This window comes from Oryctolagus cuniculus, chromosome 2, assembly GCF_964237555.1.
Source record: "Oryctolagus cuniculus chromosome 2, mOryCun1.1, whole genome shotgun sequence".
Classification (NCBI taxonomy): Eukaryota; Metazoa; Chordata; class Mammalia; order Lagomorpha; family Leporidae; genus Oryctolagus; species Oryctolagus cuniculus.
In genome coordinates, this window is record NC_091433.1 from 192,356,638 (window position 1) to 192,383,949 (window position 27,312).

At 46.5% G+C, this 27,312-nt stretch overlaps 1 protein-coding gene and 1 pseudogene across 3 annotated transcripts in view; one reads left to right on the forward strand and one right to left on the reverse strand.

The window, feature by feature from the left end:
- TAF1B (TATA-box binding protein associated factor, RNA polymerase I subunit B) overlaps nucleotides 1-27,312 on the reverse strand; it is a 69,756-nt gene that overhangs the window by 42,243 nt on the left and 201 nt on the right. Inside the window, exons 2-6 of one of the 3 annotated variants that reach the window (XM_008249995.4) lie at nucleotides 24,441-24,539; nucleotides 21,295-21,382; nucleotides 17,911-18,008; nucleotides 16,201-16,296; nucleotides 12,024-12,174 (exon numbers count right to left, since the gene is read on the reverse strand). In XM_008249995.4, the coding sequence (XP_008248217.2) occupies nucleotides 12,024-12,174; nucleotides 16,201-16,296; nucleotides 17,911-18,008; nucleotides 21,295-21,382; nucleotides 24,441-24,539 (532 nt within the window). Of the gene's footprint in view, nucleotides 1-12,023; nucleotides 12,178-14,404; nucleotides 15,923-16,200; nucleotides 16,297-17,910; nucleotides 18,009-21,294; nucleotides 21,383-24,440; nucleotides 24,540-27,312 lie in introns of those variants that run through there. The other 2 variants (XM_008249993.4, XM_051833307.2) reach the window with 2 other exon arrangements.
- LOC108175786 (activated RNA polymerase II transcriptional coactivator p15 pseudogene) lies at nucleotides 14,284-14,650 on the forward strand (annotated as a pseudogene).

Genomic DNA, 27,312 nt, shown 5'->3' on the forward strand with positions numbered 1-27,312 from the left:
TAAGTGTGAGGCTTATTCTCTCTCTCTCTCTCTCTCTCTCAATGGACATGCCGAGTAAGCAGTTGAATATAAAAATCTACAGCTTAGAGGAAAGAGGGCAGTTTATATGCAGGACATGGCTGGTGGTGGATGACAGCCACAGCACCGGATGAAGTCCCCAGAGGAGTGCGAGTTGACACCACAGCAGGACTGGCAGGACGCGAGAAACGCCACGTTTTCTTGGACATTAACCTTCAAAATCATTCCTCAAAACCCTTTTTCCTAAATCCACTAAATCCTCTCTTCTGAGCACTTATCAGTAAAGAAGTTTTCTTTAATTGTGCATTTATTATCTTCCTCCTCCCACTACAACACCAACACCTCGAAGGCAGGCAGTCTGGCTCCACGCGGTGTCCACAGTGCCGACAGTCGTCACCAGAGTAGAAACACAACACACATTCAGTGACCCACTAGCCCAACAGTTCTACTTCTCAGATTTCACCAGAAAGAAATGATTTTTGGAAATACGAAGATTTAAGGTCAAGGAATGCTGTGCAGCAGTGTTTGTAGCAAGAAAACAATTCAGAACATCCAAGGATCCGAGAACAGAAGCTTAATTAGGGATAGGGAATGCCATGCTTTGGGGCACTACATGTAATTCCCATAATGCTTTAGATTAGTGCTTCTCAGAGTATAGTTTCCGGACCAGCAGTATCAGCATCACCTGAGAACTGGCAGAAATGTAAATTACCGTAGCGTCACAAGCCCAGCCCTCTAGGTGATTCTGAAAGAATACGCCTGTATAAGAACACAGGTTTCTATAAACACTGAAACTGCACATACACACACATACACTACACACTTTCTTACACAGTCCACTTTAAGGTGGCAGATTGAAAACACCCCAGTCTGCCTTCTCTCACCACAATTAAAGGGAGCTTTAAAACACATAAATCTAAGAACAAATAACACAGAAACAGAGACAGCAGCAATAAAATTTAGAAGTTGGAACACATATGGACAGGTGGTTACTTCCTTGGCAGAACTGAGAGTCAGATCCAAAGCCCGCTGTGGGGAAGGCCAACTTCACTGGACATCCCTACGGAAGGCCTGGGAATCAGTGAGCCCAGGGAGCCCTGGGAATCGGACAAAGGCAGCGCACACAGCACCAGGAGGAGTGCTTAGAAGTCTAATTAAGAAACAGTCAGGTTCTTCCCTCCAACCCCACTCTGCCCAGTGACTGCCCCTCCCAAATCATGGCCGCAGACTGGCCTCTCCTCCAGAGAGGGTACAGGGAAGGTCCCCTGGAACAGGGCAGGACAGCGCAGGCCCAGCGGAGAACTGAAAGCAGACCTAAGTGAGAGTTCACATCCAGAGTGCGAGACAAATCCTACCCCCTCAGGCCTCCTCCTCCTCACCCAGTCCCCACAGCTGACAGCCAGGATCACACACCCACCCAATCCAAGACTCAGGAGACTTCCCTGGGGTATCTGACCAGCTCTGGGGGGAAAGATTTCAACACAGTAATGCTGGATGTTCATGAAGAAAATAACCCACAGGATCAGCCTTGACTACAGAGCAGAGAAGACAAAAATCACCATGGGTACAAAGACTTTTTATTTTTTTTCCAAAGATTTATTTATTTATTTGAAAGGCAGAGACACAGGGAGAGAAGGAGAGAGAGAGACAGCACTTCCATCCTCTGGTTCACTCCCAAAATGGCCCCAACGCCCAGGGCTGGTCCAGGCCGAAGCCAGGAGCTTCTTCTACGTGGGTGTAGGAGCCCAAGCACTTGGGCCACATTCTATTGCTTACCTAGCTGGACTGGCAGGAAGCTGGATCAGAAATGGAGCCGCAGGCCGGCGCCGCGGCTCACTAGGCTAATTCTCCGCCTAGCGGCACCGGCACACCGGGTTCTAGTCCCGGTTGGGGCACCGGATTCTGTCCCGGTTGCCCCTCTTCCAGGCCAGCTCTCTGCTGGGGCCAGGAGTGCAGTGGAGGATGGCCCAGGTGCTTGGGCCCTGCACCCCATGGGAGACCAGGAAAAGCACCTGGCTCCTGGCTCCTGCCATCGGATCAGTGCGGTGCGCCGGCCGCAGCGCGCTGGCTGTGGCGGCCATTGGAGGGTGAACCAACGGCAAAGGAAGACCTTTCTCTCTGTCTCTCTCTCTCACTGTCCACTCTGCCTGTCAAAAAATAAAAAAATTAAAAAAAAAAAAAAGTGGAGCCGCTGGAACTCAAATCATCACCCATACGGGATGCTAGGACTGAGGGCAGAGGCTTAACCTTTTACGCCACAGCACTAGCCCTGATACAAAGCTTTTGATCAATTTTTTAGTCTCCATTTGAGTATGCACCTTAGGTTCACTGAACATCTGAAGAACACCTCTAATATAAAAAGCAGGCGCAGGGCCGGCACTGTGGTGTAGTATACTTGGGCCTCTGCTCAGTGGGAGACCCACACTGAGTACCTGGCTTCTGGCTTCAGCCTGGCTCAGCCCCAGCTGTTACAGGTGTTTGGAGAGTGAACAGTGGATGAGAGATCTGTCTCTGTCTTTCAAATAAATAAAATAATAAAACAAAAAGTAGAGGCCAAACCAATCCAATTGGGGAAAGATATCACTAACATCCTCTGCAATCAGATGTTCCACAAAAATGAGGAAGTACATCAGGAAAGAAGATGAAATAGGACCAGAAATAAGGATCTACCCAGAAAAGTGGACAGCGTGCACTCAGGGAGGGTGAGGGAAACAATGGCAGAGGAAACTCCACACTCCTAAGAGGGCCGCTGTGGAGCTCCATGCAGGGTGTGGACGCATGCAGCTCAGGACCCAGCAGCCGACAGCCTCAGCCCCAGCCAGCCCCGGAGTGAGGCGAGACCGCACTGCAGCAGCCCGAGCCCCTGGCAATAAAGCTGTGGGAAGAGCCTGAGGAACAGGCCTGGAGTGTGGGAGACAGTGCACCTGCCGATCTAGGGGGAAAGGCGGGGGGCACATTTCTCTCCCCCAGACCACCTGGCACCGGCATCCTGTACCTAGCCGAGGGCTGGTGCCACTTTGGACATAGGCAACAGCTGTGCCGGCTCACATCCGTGCTCCCAGCAACCAGCCAAGAGGAGATGCCCGAGTCTGGCTGGGAGCTCGTGACTGTGGGAGCCTTGTGTGCCAGGACTGTGAAAGCACTATGGCTTCATGGGAGGGTGCAGGGTGTGGCTGAACTTCGGGCAGTCACTGTGGGCGGCTCCACACACTCGGGGCTCCCTGATTCCCTGGTGAGGGTCATTGCTTCAGGATCCGTGTTCACACCACGGACTGCATGGATGCTTCATGTGGTTCTCGTGAAACTGTACCCACTGGGGATAGCACCCAGGCACTGGTCTCCTTGGAGGAGAGGAGGTGAGCGTGAGACTACACCAACAAACAGCTACACCAACTAAACCAACCTCCCCTCTGATAAAAGAAAAAAAAAGGCGATTTACCACACCCCACTTGGGTGTCACCTTAGACACTCAGCTCACCCTAGAGCACCGCAGAGAGCCCGTGACCACACCAAGCGCACGCCTCTGGGCATTCGCCAGAAGAGCACAGCCCAAAGATAAAAGCCATCACAGAGTGAAAAAATAAGTTCTTTTTTCAGATTTTATTCATTTATTTTTTCATTTTAATTATTTATTATATTTTATGTATTTTTAAATTTATTTATTATATCTTTTATTTATTTATTTGAAAGTCAGAGTTACATAGAGAGAGGATAGGCAGAAAGAGAGGGAGGGCAGACAGAGAGAGAGGTCTTCCATCCACTGGTTCACTCCCCAATTCGCCACAACAACTGTAGCTGTGCTGATCCGAAGCCAGGAGCCAGGAGCCTCTTCTGGCTCTCCCACGTGGGTGCAGGGGCCCAAGCACTTGGGCCATCTTCCACTGCTTTCCCAGCATTAGCAGAGAGCTGGATCGGAATGGAGCAGCCGGATCTCGAACCAACGCCCATATGGGATGCCAGCGCTTCAGGCCGGGGCGTTAACCTGCTGCGCCACAGCACCAGCCCCAAACCAACAAGTTTTCAACAATAAACACAGCAATTCAAGAAACAAAAATAAAGACAACACCCCAAAAGAAAACAACACTTCAATACTCAAATGTAAAGATGAAGAGACTGATGAAATGCCCGAATAAGCAGCAAATCCATGAACCAAAGAAATCCATACATGACACGAAAGAAAATTTTTCCCACAAAATTGAGATTTTAAACAGAAATCAAAATGAAATACTGGAAATGAAGAATTCAGTAAACAAAAAGTATGGTGGAAAGCCTTTAAGAACAGACTCAGTGAAGTAAAAGAATATTCGAGTTAGGGGACAAATCTCTCGAAATTTTACAGTCAGAACAAAAAAAGAAGAAATAAAATTAAAAGAAGGCCGGCGCTGCAGCTCACTAGGCTAATCCTCCGCCTTGCGCCGCCGGCACACCGGGTTCTAGTCCTGGTCGGGGCACCTGATTCTGTCCCGGTTGCCCTTCTTCCAGGCCAGCTCTCTGCTGTGGCCAGGGAGTGCAGTGGAGGATGGCCCAAGTACTTGGGCCCTGCACCCCATGGAAGACCAGGAGAGGCACCTGGCTCCTGCCATCGGATCAGCGCGGTGCGCCGGCCGCAGTGCGCCAGCCACGGTGGCCATTGGAGGGTGAACCAACGGCAAAGGAAGACCTTTCTCTCTGTCTCTCTCTCTCACTGTCCACTCTGCCTGTCAAAAAAAATAAAATAAAATAAAAAATAAAAATAAAAGAGATTTATGGGAAACTATCAAATGAGCCAACATACAGGTCTTAGAGGAGTTCCTAAAGGCATGGAAAGAGATAATGGATTAGAACACCTTTCTAGTGGAATAATTACAGAAAATTTCCCTAATATGGAGAAAGACAGGGACGTCCCAGTACAGGAAGCACACAGAACTCCTAACAGACATGACCAGAAAAGATCATCACCACAACACACTGTGGCCAGACTCTCCACAGTAAAGATTGTATAATGTGAATCACAGAAACGCCAGATTACTTTCAGAGGATCTCCAATTAGACCCAGAGAGGACGTCTCATCAGAAACCCTACAGGGGCCAGCACTGTGACACAGCGGATAAAGCCATGGCCTGCAGTGCCAGCATCCCACGAGGGCACCAGTTCAAGATCTGGCTGCTCCTCTTCCCATCCAGCTCTCTGCTATGGCCTGGGAAAGCAGTGGAAGATGGCCCAAATGCTTGGGCCCCACGTGGGAGACCTGGAAGAAGCTCCTGGCTCCTAACTTCGGATCGGCACAGCTCTGGCCATTGTGGCCAACAGGGGAGTAAACCAGCAGATGAAAGACCTCTCTCTGCCTCTCATTCACTCTGTGTAACTCTGACTTTCAAATAAATAAATAAATCTTAAAAAAAAAAAAAAAAATGAAACCCCTATAGGCTAGGAGAGAATGGCAAGATATATTCTAAGTCTTAAGAGAAAAAAATTGTCAGCCCAGAATACTGTGTCCTGCAAGCTCTCACATATGAATGAAGGTGAAATCACGACCTTCCATAACAAACAGAAATCAAAGGAAGAATCTGTCACCACTCGTGCAGCCTTACAAAAGATGCACACAGAAACACGGTCATCACTATACAAGCATTTCTTTTAAATAGCCAGGTGCCCTTAATTAGGTGCATATACATTTATAATACATCATCTTGTTGAATTGATCCCTTAATCATTACATAGTGCTCTTCTTCATCTCAACAGTTTTTGTGTTAAAGTCTATCTTGTCTGATATTAGGATGGATACACCTGCCCATTTTTGGTTTCTGTTAGCATGGAATATCTTTTTTCATCCTTTCAGTTTCTGTCTAAGTGTACCTTTGTTGGTGAGATGTGTTTGTTGTAGGCAGCAAGTAGATGGGTTTTCTTTTTAAATCCATTCAGCCAGTCTGTATTTTTTAACTGGAGAGTTACATTTATATTTAAGGTGACTATTGATAAGTAACGACTTGGCCCTGCCATTTTTCCATAAATATTCCTGTTGTTTCCTTTGGATTTCCCTTGTGCTTTTACTGGGAGATTTTCTGCCTTCAGAGTGAACCTGGGGAGTGAACCATCAGATGGAAGACCTCTCATCTCTCTCCACCTCTGCCTCTCTCTGTGTTACCCTAACTTTCAAATAAATGATTCTTTTTTTTAAATTTTTATTTATTTGAAAGACAGTGTTACAAAGTGAGGTAGAGACAGAGAGAGAAAGGGCTTCCATCTGCTGGTTCACTCCCCAGTTGGCTGCAACAGCCGGAGCTGCACCGATCCAAAGCCAGGAGCCAGGAGCTTCTTCCAGGTCTCCCACACGGGTGCAGGGGCCCAAGGACTCAAGTCATCTTCCACTGCTTTCCCAGGCCACAGTAGAGAGCTGGATCAGAAGAGCGAGCAGCCGGCACTAGAACCAGGCCCATATGGGATGCCAGCGCCTCAGGCCAGAGCTTTTAACTCGCTGTGCCACAGCGCCGGCCCCTAAATAAATAAATCTTAAAAAAAAAAAAAAATGCTGAGGGATCTAGAAGGAGACATAGACTCCAATACAACAGTAATGGGGGACTTCAATACTCTACTTTCAGTAATGGACAGATCAAGGAGGCAGAAAATCAGCAAGGAAACAACAGAGTTCATCGACACCACTGACCAAATGGATCTAACGGCTATCTGCAGAACCTGTCATCCTACAGATGCAGAACGCACATTCTTCTCACCTGTGCATGGTACTGTCCCTAGGACAGACCACATGTTAGATCATAAAGCAAGTCCCAGCAAACTAAAAAAAAAAAAAAAAAAAAAAAAAAAAAAAAATTGAAATCATACAGTGCATCTTCTCGGACCACAATGGAATGAAGCTGGAAATCAACAAATCAAGAATCTCTAAAACATATGCAAACACATGGAGACTGAACAACATGCTCCTGAATGAACAAGGGGTCACTGGAGAAATCAAAAACTTTCTGAAAAAAAGTGAAATGCAACATATCAAAACTTATGGGATACAGCAAAAGAAGTGTTAAGAAGAAAGTTTATACCAATTGGTGCCTGCATCAAGAAATTGGAAAAGCACCAAATAAATGAGCTACCAATGCATTGCAAGAACCTAGCAAAACAACAGCAAACCAAACCCAAAACTAGTAGGAGAAAAGAAATAATTAAAATTAGAGAAGAAATAAACAAAATTGAAAAAAAAAATACAAAAGATCACTAAAATGAAGAGTGGGTTTTTTGAAAACATAAACAAAAGTGATGAGGCCAGCACAGTGGTGAAGTGGGTTAAAGCCCTGGCCTGCAGCTCCAGCATCCCATATGGGCACCGGTTCGAGTCCTGGCTGCTCCACTTCCAATTTAGCTCTTGGCTATGTCCTGGGAAAGCAGTGGAATAATGGCCCAAGTGTTTGGGCCTCTGCTCCCATGTGGGAGACCCAGAAGAAGCTCCTGGATCCTGGCTTTGTATCAGCTCAGCTCTCGCCATTGTAGCCATTTGAGGAGTGAACCAGCGGATGGAAGACCTCTCTTTCTCTCTCTCTGGCTCTACCTCTCTATATAACTCTGTCTTTCAAATAAATAAATGAATGAATGAATGAATAAATAGAGAGAAGATCCAAATCAATAAAAGTAGAGATAAAAAGTAAATGTAACAACAGACACCACAGAAATAAAAAGAACCATCAGAAATTATTACAAAGAGCTGTATCCAACAAAACAGGAAACCTAGAAAAAAACGGATAGATTCCTGGACACATACAATCTACCTATATGAGCCATGAAGACATAGAAAACTAAATAGGCCAATAACCATGACAGAAATTTAATCAGTAATAAAGACTGAAAAGAAAAGCCCAGCACTGGATGGCTTCACTGTAAACTCTACCAGACATTTAAAGAAGAACTAATTCCAATTCTTCAAAAGCTACTAAAAACAATTGAGGGGCCAGTGCCGTGGCTCACTTGATTGATCCCGTATGTGGCGCCAGCATCCCATATGGGCGCCAGGTTCTAGTCCTGGCTGCTCCTCTTCCAGTCCAGCTCTCTGCTGTGGCCCTGGAGGACAGTGGAGGATGGCCCAGGTGCTTGGGCCCCTGCACCTGCATAGGAGACCAGGAGGAAGCACCTGGCTCCTGGCTTCGGATCGGTGCAGAGCCAGCCATAGTGGCCATTTGGGGGGTAAACCAATGGAAGGAAGACCTTTCTCTCTCTCTCTCTTTCTCTCTCTCTCTCACTGTCTATAACTCTACTTGTCAAATAATTAAATAAAAAGAAAGAAAGAAAGTTAAGGGTATTGGGAAAAAATAGTCACAATATTTGAGGGTTAAAGAACGTTATTATTGTGCCAGCATTGTGGCATAGCGGGTAAAGCTGCCACCTGTGATGCTGCCATCTCACATGGGCACCAGTTCGAGTCCTGGCTGCTCCGCTTCTCTGATTCAGCTCCCTGCTAATGCCCTGGAAAAAGCAGTGGTTGGTGGCCCATGTGCCTGCACCCCTGCCATCCATCTGGGAGACCTGGAAGAAGCTCCTGGTTCCTGGCCTCAGCTTGGCCCAGCCTTGCCTGTTGCAGCCATGTGGGGAACAAATGAGTGGATGGAAGGTATCTCTCAATTCCTCTCTTTTTCTCTCTCTCTGAAGCTCTGACTTTCAAATAAAAATAAATAATATGTTTTTTAAAAAGAACATTATCTTTAAAAAAAAAAATAAAGAAATCCACCAAAAGAAAGGTGATGGAACCTTAGCATGGTGGTGAAAAAAGTCCTCAAAGTCAGCGGGACCACGTATCCAGAAACCTCAGCAAAAATCAGAGCAAGCCAGAAGCTCCAGAGAGAGCGCTTCTGCTGAGACAGGCAGAGCACCCCATGTGTCGACAGGAGGCTTTAAGAACTGAGAGGAAATGGAATAACAGATCGCAGATCAGTAATAAATAGAGAGAAAACTAAACAAACACTAAAACAAAAACCAACTCTGAGAAAACCAAGGAATATACAGCAGAAATAACCACAGTAATTTGCATGGCTCAGTTCTGAACAGCCTTTATACATTTACAAGAGTTAAGAATTAAATATTCATCTAGCAAGAAGAAACTATATAATGACACTGGGAAGACAGAAAATGGGAAACACATAATCACGTACTGGTGACCATGTAGGGAGGAGGCCAGGGGGACGTATGCAGGACAGCGCACCTTCCACAGTGGAAAGCAACAGCTAATGCCTCCTACCTGGAACCTGGCGTAATACTAGACACTCGAGAGAAACGTACAGAAATCACAAATGTACTGGCAATAGGACATTCAAGGACTACAACTTCATTTTTGCAATATTTCATAAACAAACTACAGAACTATTTGAATTACATGTATGTAATAAAAATTTAAAGAATGAAAACAATTTCACAAAACAATAAACCTTTCCTTTTCTCCATATACATGAAAAAACTTTCAGGAATGATCTACTATAGCAATAGTGCTTATTTTGGGTGATACAATAAACCAGGTATTTTCTTTGTGACTATCTACATTTTATAGTTTCATATTGAGCTATATTAGCAATTACTTTTAATGTAAATACTAAAAGAAAGCTCTAGAAATAATAAACAAAAACAAAGCAAAGGCCGGCGCCGCGGCTCACTAGGCTAATCCTCCGCCTTGCGGCGCCGGCACACCGGGTTCTAGTCCCGGTCAGGGCGCCGGATTCTGTCCCGGTTGCCCCTCTTCCAGGTCAGCTCTCTGCTGTGGCCAGGGAGTGCAGTGGAGGATGGCCCAAGTACTTGGGCCCTGCACCCCATGGGAGACCAGGAGAAGCACCTGGCTCCTGCTATCGGATCAGTGCGGTGCGCTGGCTGCAGGGCGCCGGCCGCAGCGGCCATTGGAGGGTGAACCAACGGCAAAGGAAGACCTTTCTCTCTGTCTCTCTCTCTCACTGTCCACTCTGTCTGTCAAAAAATAAAAAAAAATTAAAAAAAAAAAAAAACCTTCATGTAGGTAAACAATAATGATACTTTAAAAAGCATTAACATCTTTTTTTAAAAACGCTGGATGGTTTCACAATCAAAGCCTCCTAAGATTGTGTTTGCGTTCTTGTCTGCCCAGGAATACAAAGGAGAAAACTCCAGAAATTTGTTGCTGCCCAATTATGCTAATATCTGACTTCCTTGGACACAAAATGTAACTTATCTGGCATCTGTGTCATTGTGCAGTCCAGCAAGAAATGCGGATATGCTGATAAAAAAAATTTTTAATCTTTGCAGGGCAAGGAGCTCGCAAAGAAACAGTCCATACAAAAAACGTTTTGTTTAAAATTTTATATAACCATACTTAACCTTTATTTCAATAAACAATCCTCACCACCAGAGGGTTTAAAAGCTCTTTCCCAAATAAGTCTATCAGCACATGAGAGTCTTGTAATCCATAATAAAAGCCTGGTCTATTTTCTCAAGGTCTGTTCTCTACCATGATTTAAAAAAAAATGTAGGAACCGGTACCGTGGCATAGCGGGTTAAAGCCAAAGCCTGCAGCACTGGCATCCCATACAGATGTCAGTTGGAGTCCCAGCTGCTCCACTCGACCCAGCTCCCTGTTAATGTGTCTGGGAAAGCAGCGGAGGGTGGCCCACGTCCTTGGGCCCCTGCAACCATGTGAGAAACCCAGAAGAAACTCCTGGCTCCTGGCTTTGGATCGGCTCAGCTCCAGCCGTTATGGCCATTTGGAGAGTGAACCAGTGGATAGAAGACCCATTTCTCTCTCTCTCTCTCTCTCTCTCTCACTTTATCAAATAAATAAATCTTAAAAAAAAATATGCAGAGTTGGAACAACTACAATGAATAAATGCTTTAGGGAGAAGGTCTATATAAGATTAAGGATATTCATTATCTATTGTAAGTGAATGGCATTAAATGGTAAAGGAAAACACACCGTTGTAATATGGTCAATTTTACTCAGCTTTACGCTTAGAACTGGACATATCTATCATTTCTGAATTGTGTCTAATCCCATGGCTAAGTTATAACATTTGACTACCGTGGTTTCTCTTTGAAAATTCTGAACCCACACAAACATCAAAAACTTAGTGAAAAAATGGAATTAAAAATAAGTGTATCTTGGTACAAAACTTTGAATTCTTTGCAGTTTTTTTACAATGTGCATTTCCCAGGAACTTTTTGAAGACCCTTTATATAAGGGTCTAACCTCCATCTTTCTAAATCTACTTAACCTTGTCTCCGTTTAAAATCACACAAAAATACTCACCTGGAGACAGCGTGCCTTTTAAAAACTTGTGCTAAGGGGCTGGTGCCGTGGTATAGTGGGCTAAGCCTCCTCCTGCGGTGCCAGGATCTCATATGGGCCCTGGTTCATGTCCCTGCTTCTCTTCCTCCCACACGGGAGAACTGGAAGAAGCTCCTCGCTTCAGACTGGCTCAGCTCCAGCCATTGCAGCCACTGGAGAATGAACCAGCAGACGCAAGACCCCCACCCCCCCCCCCCCCCGTCTATAACTCTCTGCCTCCCAAAAACTAAATAAATCTTTTTTAAAAAAAAAACAACTATGCTAAGATTTCATTTAGTTTTCCTTTCTTTCTTTCTTTTTTTATTTATTTGAAAGGCACAATTACAGAAAGGGATAGGAAGAGAGAGAGGGGTCTTCTATCCATTGGTTCACTCCCCATGGCTGCAATGGCCAGAGCTGAACTGATCCAAAGCCAGGAGTTTCTTCCTGAGTCCCCCACGTGAGTGCTGGGGCCCAAACACTTGGGCCATCTACTGCCTTCCCAGGCCATATAGCAGAAAGCTGACTGGGAAGTGGAGCAGCCTGGACTCGAACTGGCACCCATGTGGAATGCCAGCCCTGCATGTAGCGGCTTCACCCGCTCCGCCACAGTGCTGGTCCCTAGTTTTCCTTTCTTTTAGCCGTAGGACTCAGCAAGTCATTCTTGCTAAACCAAATTCCCCTCTTAGCTTATCAGGAGACTGATAAATTTTCTAAGATGCAGTAATAGCTTTAGCATCCTCATGCTTACCTGAGTGCGATGCTCTGGTACTGGAGGAAGGCTTCCGACTCTGGACGTCAGACTGAGACTCCGCCCAGCTTTCAACCAAGGACAGACAGTGAGCATCACTTAGCTCAGGATCACTGGTCCAGTCTGAATGACTCAGATGGTCTTCTAACACCTGCTTGAGAAATAACACAAATAAAATGATGGCAAGGATGCTGTAAATGCAACTTCTGGAAACGTACATCCTGATCATTATGAACACCATAAAAACAAAAAAACAGGGGTCGGCGCTGTGGGGTGGCAAGTAAAGCCACCGTCTGCTGTGCTGACATCCCATATGGGCACCGGTTTGAGTCCTGGCTGCTCCACTTCAGATCCATGCAGACCCGCAGCCTCCAGGTCCCTCCTCAGTCTCCTCAGTATGGGACACACTGCTGCCGTCTCCACCTCCACTGTAGCCCTCCCCATTCCTGAGCTGACCCCTCCTCTGGAACTCCGTGCCCTGCTGTCCAGGCACCCCTACCCGTGGCTCTCAGCTGTGCTCTCCCGGCACCACTGTTCCTCACACTTCTTTGCTGTAACATCAACCTAGAGAGGCCCAGAGCTCATTCTCGCTTCTCTTCTCTGACTTCACAGCTTGCTGATGTCACCTGGCCTTTTTAAATATTTTATTTATTTATTTCATCTACTTGAGAGGTAGAGCAAGAGATAGAGGCAGAGACTGAGACACATCTTCTATCTAACGGCTCACTCCCCAAATACCCCCAACAGCCAGGACTGGACCAGGGCAAAGCCAGGAGCCCAGAACTATTTGTGTGTCCCACATGGGTGGCACAGGCCCAAGCACTTGAGCCATCGCCTGCTGCCTCCCACAGAGCATTCACAGGAAGCTGGACTTGTGGTGGTGCTGGGACTTGCACCAGCACTGATGTGGGCAACCCAAGCAATGGCTTAAATCAGTGCACCACAACACCCATCCCACGGTCTTGTGGTTTTAAATATTGGCTACTATATTTTAATTCTAAAATGTAGCCCTCCCCACAACCTCTGCTATCTTAACATGCCTGAAACCAGGATATATCTTACAGTCAGGGGCATATCACACTTTAATTCGCAGCTTTCTTTTCTTTCCTGGGAGTACTTACAACAATGGTGTAAACAAACAATGGCATTTTAGACTAACGAGCACAGTGTGAACTGACAGCTTTCAGATGTACATCTCCAGGCAGCCTCTCTCCTTAACCACAGACATGTATACCTAACTGCACACTTGACATCTCCTCTAGGATGTCTAACAGCTATCTCAACCTTAACACGTCCAAAACGAAACTTTCAATCTTCCTGTTCCACCTGCCGTTTTAGCTGGTGGCAGCTCCTTCAATCCAGGTGCTCAGGCCAGAAACCCTGGCATCATCGCTGACTCCTGCCTCTACATCTGTACCCGTTCATCAGGTAATCCTGTGGGCTCCAGCCTACAAGTTTACTAGTGGAGGCAGGCATCTGGCACGGCTAAGTTGCTGCTTGAGATGCACATATCTCATTTTGCAGTGCCTGGTTCAAGTCCCAGCTGCTGCTCTTCAAATCCAGCTTCCTGCTAATGCACATCCTTGAGGCAGCAAATAATGGCTCAATTACTTGCTTCCCTGACACCAGATGGAATTCCAGGCTCCTGGGGTAGGCCTGGCCCTAGCCCTAGTGCTGCAGGTATTTGGAGAGTGAATTAGAGATGGAAGCACAGCTGCACTGATGACAGATCACCCATGTATGTAACAGCTTAGAATTTTACTTATTGCTTCTTTATTCACCACACTTTAAGGGTGATACTAATGCTGGTTTACACAGGTATTTACTAAAGACAGCAAAACCTTTCTTTAAAAATCTTAAGTTAACAGGGTCGGCACCATGGCTCACTTGGTTAATACTCTGCCTGCAGCGCCGGCATCCCATATGGGTGCCGGGTTCTAGTCCCAGTTGCTCCTCTTCCAGTCCAGCTCTCTGCTGTGGCCCGGGAGGGCAGTGGAGGATGGCCCAAGTGCTTGGGCCCTGCACCTGCATGGGAGACCAGGAGGAAGCACATGGCTCCTGGCTTCAGATCGGCGCAGCACCAGCCGTAGTGCCCATTTGGGGGGTGAACCAACAGAAGGAAGACCTTTCTCTCGGTCTCTCTCTAACTATCTATATCTCTAATATCTCTGTCAAATAAATTTTAAAAAAATCTTAACCCAAAAATACTAAAGTGCCGCAGTGGCGAGCGAGTAGCAGTGTTCGGCCCAGGGACGGAGCAATGCCTGAGTCAAAGGAGCTTGTTTCTTCAAGTCATCTGGCAGTGACGCTGACAAAAAGTTAAAGAGGAAAAAGCAAGTTACTCCAGAAAAACCTGTGAAGAAGCAAAAGACTGGTGAGACCTCAAGAGCTCTGTCGTCTCCCAAACAGAGCAGCAGCGGCAGCGATGATAACGTTTCATTGGGAAAATGAGGTGCGTCAGTGTTCGGGACTTCAAAGGGAAAGTTCTAATTGATACTCGCGAGGACTGGATGGATCCAGACGGGGAAACAAAGCCAGGGAGAAAAGGCACTTCTTTAGATGCAGAGCAGGGGAGCCAGCTGAAGGAACAGATCTCTGACGCTGATGGCGCAGTAAGAAAACCGTAAACCTGAGCCATACGATACCTGCGACGTCTTAGTTGTTTCACTCTGGCTTTTTACATTGGCTTTTGTTTTCTAAATGTTGTTTTCCAAGTTGTTGTATATTTGGATCGCAGAACACTTTGTAAGACAAATACTTTTTTTATGTGCATTATTAAAAATGTTCTGAGTGAAAAAAAAAATGCCACAGAGCATCCCAGGTTCTGATTCGTGTTTTCTACATGCTAGGCAAAGTCCCAGTGCATGAATATAACCAACAACGATCTTAGCTGTGAAATGTAAGATCAAGTTCTTAGTTTGGATAATTCTCTCTTTTTTCAAAGTGTCACCTAAGAACTATACAGCATCTTTTTCTCTTCTTGTGAACTATCTGTTTCCTATGTCAAGACAGGATAACTTTTCCTAATTCAATGACTATAAATATTCCCTTTTAGACTATTTCCCTGGAGTTACTTAAATGGTCATTTCCGAGTGGATTTCTCAGGTTACCGCCCCTCTGAGCCCTGCATTTTGCACGATTAGCGCCCTGAACGTCTCACTCCAAGCAGCAGCACCACGTGAGGACACTCAGGGCTCAGAGGCGTCCGCGCTGCCCGCCTGTCCCCTCTTCTTCACCCAGACTCCCATTCCTCAGTCCTGGGTCACCGAACTCTGCATGTGAAGCCATGAAGACCCAGCCAAACACGGGAACACCGGGCTGAGCTCCCACGCTTTTCACACATCTACACTGGACAGATGCACAATCTTTCTCAGCTCTGGAGAGGACGTCACGCCCACCCTGCTGTTCCTGGCAGCGGAACCGACCCTCCGCTCAGGTGGAACGTTCCGTGGTACACTGCTGAAGCAGTAAACAAGCTGCTACAAGGACACACGGCCGCCCCAGTGAATGTGAGGCACATGGCACTCAGACGTGTTTTTCTTCATATCAAGGCTTCTGAGAAATGACAACTAAGCTGAATCTTGAGTAGGTATTAATATATGCAAAAAGGGGCTGGCGCTGTGGCATAGCGGGTGAGGCCACCACCTGCAGCGTGGCATCCCATATGGGCGTCAGTTCAGGGCCTGGCTGCTCCACTTCCAATCCAGCTCTCTGCTGTGGCCCGGGAGGCAGTGGAAGATGGCCCAAGTGCTTGGACCCCTGCACCCGCCTGGGAGATCAAAGGAAGCTCCTGGCTCCTGGCTTCAGATCGGTGCAGCTCCAGCCATTGCAGCCAACTGGGGAAGTGAACCGGGGGATGGAAGACCTCTCTCTCTCTCTCCTTCTCTCTCTGTGTAACTCTGACTTTCAAATAAATAAATAGATCTTTTAAAATATATATATATATATACATATGCAAAAAACCACTAATAGCGCAATGATAAAAATTTCTTAAGCTTCTATCTAGAAAATTAACCATTACAAATTCCTTCATGTTTCATGTAGTCTAATAAGAAGTCAAAATTCGTTCCCATGTCTGTCAGTGACCCGGTCCTTCCGAGCAGCACATGAACCCCATCTTCATCACTGTGTCTCTCAAGACGTGGCTTTAGTCCCCCCTTTGGGAACTGAGACTTACTGTAACTTTCCTTCCACTGGTGTAGACCGGGTTTTTACAATATGCCTGCTTGCTCTTCTGAAGATAGCGCTTCCAAAAATTATGTAAAACTTCATTCTAGGGTAAAGAGAAGGAGTGGTAACTCAGGTTACAATACAAATATGTGGGCACATCCACACCACACATGCTGCCTCCCATCTACATGTATGTCTACCTACATTCCCTTAAAGAGGACAACTGCAGTGTCAGGTACAGGAGAGACACTGAACAAACGCTTCGTTAGCTAAGACTTTAGAGGAGGAAAGGACACGGAAGCTTACCTAGCTGAATCTCTCTCTTTGACATATTATGTAGATGAAGCATCAGAAAAAGAAAACTTTCGCAGGACTACACTCCTGGCTAGGGGCAAAGCTGCTGTCCGGTCCACCACTCAGCCCGGCAACTTCCTAGATTCAGGTCTTAAATTTAGGTCTTTGATCCACCGTGAGAGGTAGGATCTAATTTCATTCTTCTACATATATATGGACCTTGCCAGCACCATTGTGTCAAAGAGACACCTGCTCCACCATGTTTATAGCAGGAATGTCCACAACAGCCAAAGTATGGAATGAACCCAGCTGTTCACCACTAGATGACTGGATATAGCAAGTGTGATTTATACACAGCGGAACAGCCCTCAGCTATAAAATGAACGAAATCCTGTCGTCTGCAACAAAATAACTGGAACTGGAGGCATCATGTTCAGTGAAATGAGGCAGACACAGAGAGACAAATATCACATATTCTCCCTCCTGTGTGAGCTGGAAGTTACAAACAAACCAAAACCCTCAATCTGAACACAGAACACTGATTACTAGAAGCTGGGTGGAGTGGGGAAGGATAAAAGGAGTTTGGATTAAAAAAAAAAAAAAAAAAAAACCGGAGAAGCTGGATGTGGTTCATTAATCACAACAAATACACAAACGTGAAATGGTAACAGGGAAAAGGGGGTGAGGGGTGTATGGGAATTCATTGTGGTACTACCTCACAATTTTTGCTTTGTAAATGTAAAATTAATTAAAAAAAAGATAAAAAAAGAAAAAAATTCCCAAAGTGGCTTTCACCTGAATGAGGCAACATAAAATTGAAGTAACGAGGAATACTGTGTTGCTCCAGGGAGTCTGCAAAGTTGAAGTGTGGCCCCTGGGCCGGCAGCGTGGCGTTCCATGGAACTACTAGAAGTGGAAACTCGTGGGCCCTCCCTGGCCTGCTGCTCAGAAACTCTGGGATGGGGCTAGCGACCTGTGTTTCGGGTGACGCGGATGCACACTCAGTGAGAAGCACTGGTGTCATGGTTCACCCCCGACGGCATTCTGTGGAACTCAAGTCCTGACAGCTGCCACAAACGCACACAAAGCATTTCATTCTACACGGTGAACACCACATAGGACAGTCCCTGGAAATTATTAACCAACAGAAGGCATCAGTAAGTCTGCAAAGCTGCTTGCTTTACTTATTAACACAGCATTTCCTAAATATCTGAAACCTACACCTTTCTAAAAATTTTCTTTTGGATGTATTGCTTATTTCCAGCTTGTAAAACACGCTCCGAGAACTGGCGGCCTCCTAAATGGTTTGAGGCGGACACATGAGCAACTCGATCCCCCCAGCGGTCCTAGTGTTAGCACTAACCCTGGCGGCCTGCACTCCTGCAGTTCAGCGTCCGACAACGTGCAGCACAGCCGGGCTCACCTTTAGCTCCGGGCCTACTCCAAGGGTCTTCAGAGCTTCTGCTTGCTGACAGAGTATATACTGAAAGCCTTCACACACGTACCAATCCCAGCCTTTTTCTAAATGAAAAATAACACGTTTCAGACATTCACCTTTCTAATTCACCAACAGTGATGCTACTGCACAGCTAAAATTCATGTTTTATACAGTGCAACTTGAATTTTTTGTACCTCTAAATAGGGTTTCCATTCCAATCAAGCAAATTTATAAATAAATGCTAAAACTAAACACTATGTATAATTTATCAGAGTTAACATATTTTCAGTTACCTATCATTTTTCTGAAATAGTAACCTAAAAAGCAGAAAAATGAAGTCACCATGTTAAAAAAAAAAAAAAAAAAAAAGGAAAAAGACAAAGTGAGAGGTGGGCACTTGGCCTAACAGTTAAGAGGCTGCTTGGGATGTCCACGTCCCCTAGCAGGGTGCCTGGGTCTGAGTGCGACCTCCACTCCGACCGCAGCTCCCTGCTAATGCACACCCTGCGCGGGAGCAGGTGATGGCTCAAGGAGCTGAGGCCTTGCCACTCACATGGGAGCCCCAGACTGAGTTCCTGGGAACATCTGGGGAGTGAACCAGAGGATGGGAGCGCATTCTCTCTTTTTCCCTCTCTTTCTCTGTCTCACAAATGGAAAACACAAAAAACAGAACTTATTAAAGTGAGATAAGCTTTAAAATGCAGACATAAATTTTACTGAACAACGCCAAGAAGAATCCTAAATGCAAACACGCAGTCACTGCTCCCTCCACTTTTCAGTTCCGGTTCACAAAGCAAACATGGCGGTCTGGTGAGTCCGACAGCCAGGAGGGCAGCAGCGCGGTAAGAACAGTCAAGCAGAGGAGCGGCCTGCGTGGTGCTTCTCTGGAGACGCTTCCAGGTTCAGGGACGAACTACAGGTAAGGAAACTGCTGCTCACTGCCTGCGGGCACCAGCAATGTGCTGGGGACTGTAGGAGGCTACCTTCTCCAACCCCAAAACACCCTCGGAGGCTGGGAAGAAATCGGCCACCATGAGAGCAGAGCCACGTCCAACTGTCACTACCAGCCACAGGAAAGGAAACACTCTGCAGATGCCTGGGTTTCGCCTTCACCACTGGACTGTGGTCACAGCACGGTCACAACGTGACTAAACATGTTACAAGCACGGATTCAGGAAACTCCCCCCTGCATATGGCAGGGGACACTTGAAGGTCACAGGGTTTCCCAGCCTGCCCACTAACCCAGCGTCCTCCCCGAGTGCCACTCAGAGAAAGCCCGGGTTCCGCGGGATGCAGAGGTTGAAGGACTTTAAGCACCTCATGCCGTACACACGTCTCTCTTCCTCCTCACAGTGTTCTCAGAAACTGGTAAAGGTGTATTTTACATTCAAAGTCTGGAGGCAGAAGTTTGGCCTAATGGTTGAGGGGCTGGTCAGGATGCCCACATCCCAAATCAGAGTGTCTGGGTTCCATGCCTGCATTCAGCTCCTCACTCCGGTTTCCACTAATGTAGACCCTGGCAGGCAGCAGGGATGACTTCAGGAATTAGGTTCCTGATACCAGGTGGAAGACCTGAATTGCGTTCCCAGCTTCAGCCTCGCTCTTGGCCTAGCCTCGGTCGTCACAGGCATTTAGAGTGAACCGGCAGATAGAAGTGCACTCTATCTCTGTCCATCTGAGAAATATAAATCAAAAATACATTCTGAGGGGCCGGCACTGTGGCATAATGGGGTAAGCCTCCGCCTGTGGTGCCGACACGCCACGCCGGTTAGTGTCCCGGCTGCTCCTCTTCTGATCTAGCTCTCTGCCTACAGCCAGGGAAAGTAGTGGAAGATGGCCCGAATGCTTGCACCTCTGCAATGCGCGGGAGACCCGGAAGAAGCTCCTGGCTCCTGGCTTAGGACTTGCCCAGCTCTGGCCACTATGCACACTTGAGGAGTGAACCAGCGGATGGAAAACCTCTCCCTGTCTCTCCCCTGTCTGTAACTCTACCTCTCAAATAAATAAATAAAATCTTTACTAAATAAGTAAATAAATAAATCCTGAGTGTTTTTATTCATGTAACAAATAGTATCACTGTTCTCATTTTACAGCTGAAGAAACTAAGATGATAGGTTTGCCTCTAAGATACCTAACACCTAATGAAATACCTAAAGTTTAAGTTTAAACTGCATATTTATTTAAATAAGACTAAATCAGGTTTTACTCTGATAAATTTTTTTTAAACGACATTTATTTGAAAGAGTGATAGAGAGAGAAAGTGAGATTGATCAATCTTCCATCCGCTGGTTCATTCCCCAGATGGCTACAGCAGCTACGGCTGGGCCAGGTGGAAGCCTGGAGCCAGAAACTCCATCTTGGTCTCCCATGTGGGTGGCAGGGACCCAAGCACGTGCCCCATTCCCCTGTGTTCCCAGGAACATCAGCAGGGAACCAGATCAGAGGCAAAGCAGCCAAGACTCAGACCAGCACTCTGATGGGGATGCTGGCAGTCAAGATGCCAGTCCTTAAGTTTAATGAGAATTAATCAGGTTTTAGCCCAATAAAAAGTCACTGTTAAAGGTTAAACAGGAGCATGAGCTAGCCTCTTAGGCTTTCTCTCTGTAATGCATCTGTAATTGTCAATGTGTCTCACAAAAGTATTTCATCAACATATATCAGTATATGTATGCGTACACACGTATAAGTACACACTTTTCATGTGTATGTATCCTTAGAGCTACCTCATGTAAAAGTCCACCGTTATCACGAGCCTGGTTTCAAACTTGAAAATCTGGTCCTAGGTAATTAGTTACAAAAATAAAAAGCATCAGGTAGACTTTACCTCAGATCCTTGTCAATCATGGTTAATTATATGTACTCCCTGGATAAACGAAATAGATTATCTTGCAAAGCACACCCATGCTGAGGCTACTTTAAAGGAAAATAATCTTCCTTATTTTAAAAGGGTGTGTTCAAAATTCAGTGTGAGAAATGAACTGCTGAAAGCTGAACACTGGGCTTAAGGAGCTTAACCTGCCAGTTCCACCACCGAATCATTTCAGAAGCCAAGATCTTCTATAACACATTCATAATCCACAGCAGATACAGCACAGAACACATGCCCCCCGCTAGGGCTGTTTTCTGCCTGAGTTGCTCCACTGGAAAAACAGCTCATCGACAATAAACAGGACAGGAACGGGGCGGACGTCAAGACATCTGCTTCCAATCTATCACCAGCAGGCACCAGCTCTGACTCCATTGTGGGTTATATGACTGACACTCTGGCATTTTCTCCAGATTCCATGTGTATTCCACTCCACGGCCCCAGATCATACAGGTGAAAGATGTGAATGGATAACGCCAAGCACCTGGGACGAAAGAGCTTACCCAGCTTGCTTTTTCTTTTGAGCCCGCGGCTGATGGCTTTGATCTTGGTGTTGGGGATGGACTCGGTGTGTATTACCTCCTTGGATCTCTGCGGGAAAGAAAAAGCCTTAGGAAGGTGGCCTGCATCTCCCTCCCTGCCTCTGAGTGTGCTCTGGGAAGTCGAGTGCGGAAACAGTGCCAAGATCAACGACGGTGACATCTCAGGAACACAAAGGAAACTGTGCACTCAGGTGAATTTTAGTTGCTTCTCCATTCCATATACCTGAGTACCTCACACAGTGCCTGCAACACAGCAACCACTAAGTGTCTGTTAAGTGAATAAACTTCTAAGTCACACTTTAAAGTAAATTTTTCAAATCAAGTCAAACCAAACAAAAAAGTCAAATTTACTCTCTTTTCTCCTCCAGGTAAAACATACTTTGGTATTAAAACAATTTCTGTATTTGCTGTAACAGGCAATGCCTAACCTACATACAGGTTAGCTTCACCCAACTTTTCTATGTCTGAATAATACTCTAAAATCACTCATTTCTGAATTATAAAAGTACTATTTTTAATCAAACTTACAGAATTAGAATAACTAAATGGTCAGTGTAATTCACGCCAAGTCTTCAATCACAAGTGTTCTTTGGGGCAGACATCCAGGATTCTGACTTACCGGAAGTAAAATACTGACTCTTACTGCTGGAAGACAGTGACAGCTTTCAATCAACAAAGGACATTAATACATTCTTCCGCATTTGGATATTTAGAATGAAATGCATCAACTCTCATTCAGAACAGAAAAAAAGACATGTGTCTAACAAGACTTTGGGAATGCAATCTCTCTAGCGACAACCATCATATTCACAGAAATTCTGGGGTACTAGGTTTGCACACTGAGAGCACAGACATGTCAAAATAAATACCAAACCATTCATCTAGCACAGGCAGGTAAAACTCATAAGTGGCCAAGAAAAAAAGGTAAAATCTGGACTTGACAAAATGTGAAACAGTAAAACACTAGAAGTAGTTAAACATCCAAAACTAGTGCTACAATAAAAAAAAGAGAGACTAAAAGGAAGTTACTGAAATGTGTGTTGAGTATTGTCAGTGATACTGCCTTTCATCCTCACAATTTCCAAATTTTCTATAATAAACATGCACTGCTTTTATAATCATAAAAATCTATTAAACTCACACAATTCTAACCTATACTTTTACTAAATGCCCATGAAATACTGACCAAAAATATTTGTTATCTAAACTGACTAGACTCCAAGCAGAGTGGAAGGCCTGGAGAACTGCAGAGGCAGCTGTAGGCAAGGAAAGGGACAGAGAAGTCAGACAAGCTGTACCCTGGCTTCCACTCCTGTGTGACTCACTGGCCACTCCCCTCCCACTGGGTTTCACCAGCACTGCACTGCACAACTCAAGGGAACACCAACTATGTCGCATTCTAGGTGAACAGTATGTGAGGATCGCCACAGACACAACAGGAAACACTGAAAACGCTCAACACACAGCCCTGCCTACCACGGAGGGCAAGCAGGGAGCTACGCTCTGGGCCTTTACAAAGACGCTGCCCACCTTCTAGAAGCCCACATTCTTCACAGGTTATTCCATGTGGGCCGACAGTCTTCCAAACGTGAAGTGAGCCAGTGGCATTAGGCTCCCTGCTACTCTACCTTGTCCAGAAGCAGAAGTCTACACAACCAGTTTTCTCATTTTCAAATCTGCCTTTTTTAATCCCCTATGGTGAAAGGACTATTCCTTCCTGGCTCTGCAGACTTCGAGTGGATCGCTTTTCTACAGAGAAGGGCTTGTCTGTCCTGCGGTAGACGGTCTACATCCTGCATTATTTTGGTCACACCGCTCTGCAGATGTGGTCCCTGATAAGGAACTACCACCTGACGCTCCCAGCATGCAGGCAGCATTGCCTCCCAGGTTCACTGGACAGTGTGACAGTCTCTATCTTAAGAAGCAGGTATGCTGGGATACATGAAATGTGTTCTATTTTAATAAAAAAATCCTTTTAATTAAAGGAAGAGACCCAGGCACAGATTTAAAGGGAAACCATTGTATCTCAATGGAAGTGACCCTGTGAAAGGACGGGTGTGTGGAGAAGTCCCAGCAGACGTTGGAAACACCTCTACTGGACTGCACAGAAAGCGCCAGCCAATGCTTCACATCTACCAGGCAGAGACGAAACAGGAGACGATATCCAGCGAGAGCTTCTGGCAACTTTCTAGGACGGAGACTTTCTCTCTTTAGAGGGGGGGCATTCAGTGCCGTCAGCTCAGAGCAGCAAGACAGCAGAGCACATCTGGGTCAGAAGAGAGGCACCTGACTCTTAGTTAGGAGATATCTTGGAGCCCATGTGGAAATCTTACAATTTGAAAAGAATCCTGGACCCCCCCAATCTATCAAGCCCTAAAGGACTGATAATTGGAATCTCCGAGCTGTAGTTTCCTCGTCAATAAAACAGAAGTAAACCAAGAGAGGAGGAGGGCAGGGGGAGGGAGAGGAAGAAGCGGCACTGGCAGCAGCAGCAAGTGGACGGGATAAAATAAACACTGGAGTTAGAAGCTTCAGGTTCAAGTTCTGGTTCCACCTTATAACGGAGCAACTGTGGCAAGCCCACTCAATTGGTGAGCCCCACTTGTTGCACCCATAAATAGGTCTAACAGTGCTTCTCTGCCAGTTATGAGAAAACAAGATAAAAAGAAAGCCTTGTAATCTGTAAAACACTAAAGAAAGAGAAAATGTTAGTAACACTTATTTCTGATACTCTCAACAGTCACCGATCTAATATTCCATCCTCCAAATCTCTAAGCTAACACAACACATTAAAAACCGTCAAGAATTAACTAATAAAAATAAATGTAGCACTTTCTCAGTACAATTTTAATTCCTTTCCCGTAAGCCCTGAATCAGGAAGTCACTGATAAATGTAGCTCAACATAATTTCAAAAACTGATCCTCAATCTAACTCACAGACCCTTGGCTCATGTGTAAGCACTGGATGACTTCTTGTCATCCTTCCTGGAATTGGGTATGCTGCATGAGTGATAAAAATACATCGTTCTTTGGAAGCCAGGGAACATACCAGGCTAAAATAGCAATTTTTAAATCCCAAGCAAATTCATAAAGGATATGTTACTTACTTCTGTAACATTGTGGCAAGATGTGCAGTAATATTTGCCCTCATCAGTAAGACCCCACGAGACAGCAGCACATTGAGTACAGCGCTCCTGAAACTCTCTCTGCACAAGAGGAGAGAAAAGGTGTTACCGGCAAACACGCCCCACACTGTGTACCCTGCATTTCTGCGCAGTTCCGCACAGAGCTTTCCTGGCAATCTCACCCGATAAATACGAAAGCACAGAACATCGAAAAGCTCTCCGCGAGACACTGCGAACAAGAAGGGCGACTCAGTCTTCTGAGTAGTGAGCAACCACATTGGTGCTAAAAATCACTAAGACACAGTCTGTTAGCAAAAAGAAAGAAGTCAAAAATGTAGTGGTAAGCTAGAAAAAAGATGAGGTTTTTTTTTTTTTTTTTTTTTTTAAACAGGCAGAGTGGACAGTGAGAGAGAGAGAGAGACAGAGAGACAGAGAGAAAGGTCTTCCTTTGCCGTTGGTTCACCCTCCAATGGCCGCTGCGGCCGGCGCACCGCGCTGATCCGATGGCAGGAGCCAGGAGCCAGGTGCTTCTCCTGGTCTCCCATGGGGTGCAGGGCCCAAGCACCTGGGCCATCCTCCACTGCACTCCCTGGCCACAGCAGAGGGCTGGCCTGGAAGAGGGGCAACCGGGACAGAATCCGGCGCCCCGACCGGGACTAGAACCCAGTGTGCCGGCGCCGCTAGGCGGAGGATTAGCCTAGTGAGCCGCGGCGCCGACCCAAAGATGAGTTTTTATTAAAAAAAAAAAAAAAATCCCTGAAGGGCTTGACATGGTGGCATGGCAGGAGAAAGCTACGCCTGCAGTACCCACATGCCACAGCCAGTTCCAGTCCCGGCTGCTCCACTTCCCATCTGGCTCTCTGCTGTGGCCTGGGAAAGCAGTAGAAGGTGGCCCAAGTCCTTGGGCCCCTGCACCTGTGTGGGAGACCCAGAAGAGGCTCCTGGCTCCTGGTTTCAGATCAGCCCAGCTCTGGCTGTTGCCACCATTTGGGGAGTGAACCAGCAGATGGAAAGCCTCCCCCACACCTTTCTCTCTCTAACTCTGCCTTTCAAATAAATAAATTAAAAAAAAAAAAAACACCTTGAAATAGTGCTGTGAGAAAAAAATGACAAAATGTAAGAACGCATCAGTACAGAAACACCACTTGCAGTTCCTCTGGGACACTAAAAGCACACATTCACCGCAAGGAACCAGATTTCTTTCTTTCTTAAGATTCATCTATTTATTTGAAAGGCAGAGACACAGAAAGAAGAGAAAGAGCTTCCATGAGCTGGTTCACTCCCCAAATGGCTACAATAGCCAGGGCTGGGCCAGGCCAAAGCCAGGAGCCAGGAGCTTCTTCAGGTCTCCCACATGGTGCAGGGGCCCTGCACTTGGGCCATCTTCTGCTGCTTTCCCAGGCAGGGAGCTGGAACAGAAGTGGAGCAGCCGGGACTCGAACCGCTGTCCAAGCATCGACACCGCAGGCGAAGCTTAAACTTAACCCTCTACCCACAGCGCCAGCTCCGGAACCAGATTTCTTAAAAGATTTTTACTTGCGCGGCAGAGAGAGACTGACAGAGCTCTCCCATGCCCTGGTTCACGCCCCAAATGGCCACAAGAAGAAAAGCAAGGCCCGGCCACAGCCAGGAGCCCCAAGCTTAACCTGGGTCTCCCACTGGGTGGCAGGGGTGCCACCGCGCTGTCCCCAGGGTACCCGGCAGCAGGGGGACCCAGGCATCCCGACCAACGTCTCGGCGGTGCTCAAGGCCAGCTCCAGAAACCAGACGTTCGTATGCGAGCTCTTTCAAGTTTCTGCTTATTCTTCGGGCCGCGTAACGGGCATCAACTCTGGGCGCAGCACGCATTTCGGTGGGCGCTGGGGGCTCGGGGGCAGCCGGGCACAGAAGTGAACCACCCAGCAGCCCTCCCTCGCTCCTCTGAGAGAGCCTATCGCCACGTGACTTATCGCTGATCAGATACCCAGCACTCCTGAATCCGCTCCAACGACCCGGAGTGTGTCATTCATAGATAGATAGATAGATAGAATAGATAGATAGATAGGCGTTCCAAGGAGTGTGTCAAAGATACATAGATAGATAGACAGACACCCAGAGTGTGTCATTCATAGATAGATGTGTCATAGATAGATAGATAGATGTGTCATAGATAGATAGATTGATAGATTGATAGATTTAGATAGATAAATGTGTCATAGATAGACGACCTGGAGTGTGTCATTGATAGATAGATAGATAGATAGAATAGATAGATAGATAGGCGTTCCAAGGAGTGTGTCAAAGATACATAGATAGATAGATAGATAGACAGACAGACACCCAGAGTGGGAGTGTGTCATTCATAGATAGATGTGTCATAGATAGATAGATAGATTGATAGATTTAGATAGATAAATGTGTCATAGATAGACGACCTGGAGTGTGTCATAGATAGATAGATAGATGTGTCATTCATAGATAGATTGATTGATAGAAACCCGGAGTGTGTCATTCATAGATAGATGTGTCATTCATAGATAGATAGATTGATTTAGACAGATAGATTGATTGATTGATTGATTTAGATAGATTTCTGTCGGCAGCTCGGTAACGTCTCCGGCGACCCCGTGCTGGGCCGGTCGCTGGGCACCTGCGGGCGGGAGTCCTGGGGGCCCTGGGGCTCTGCCCGCCGCCCCTGCAGCACCCAGGGGGCCCCGGGGGTGGTCCCGCCCAGGAGCGAGGAGCCACGCTGGGGGCCGCCCCGCAAACCTGAGCGGCCTCACCCTCCGCCCTCGGCGACCCCATCCCGACTCCAGCCGCTCCCCCAGCCGCGCGCCGCCCTCCTGCCCACACCGGCCGCGCAGCCGGCTGGCGT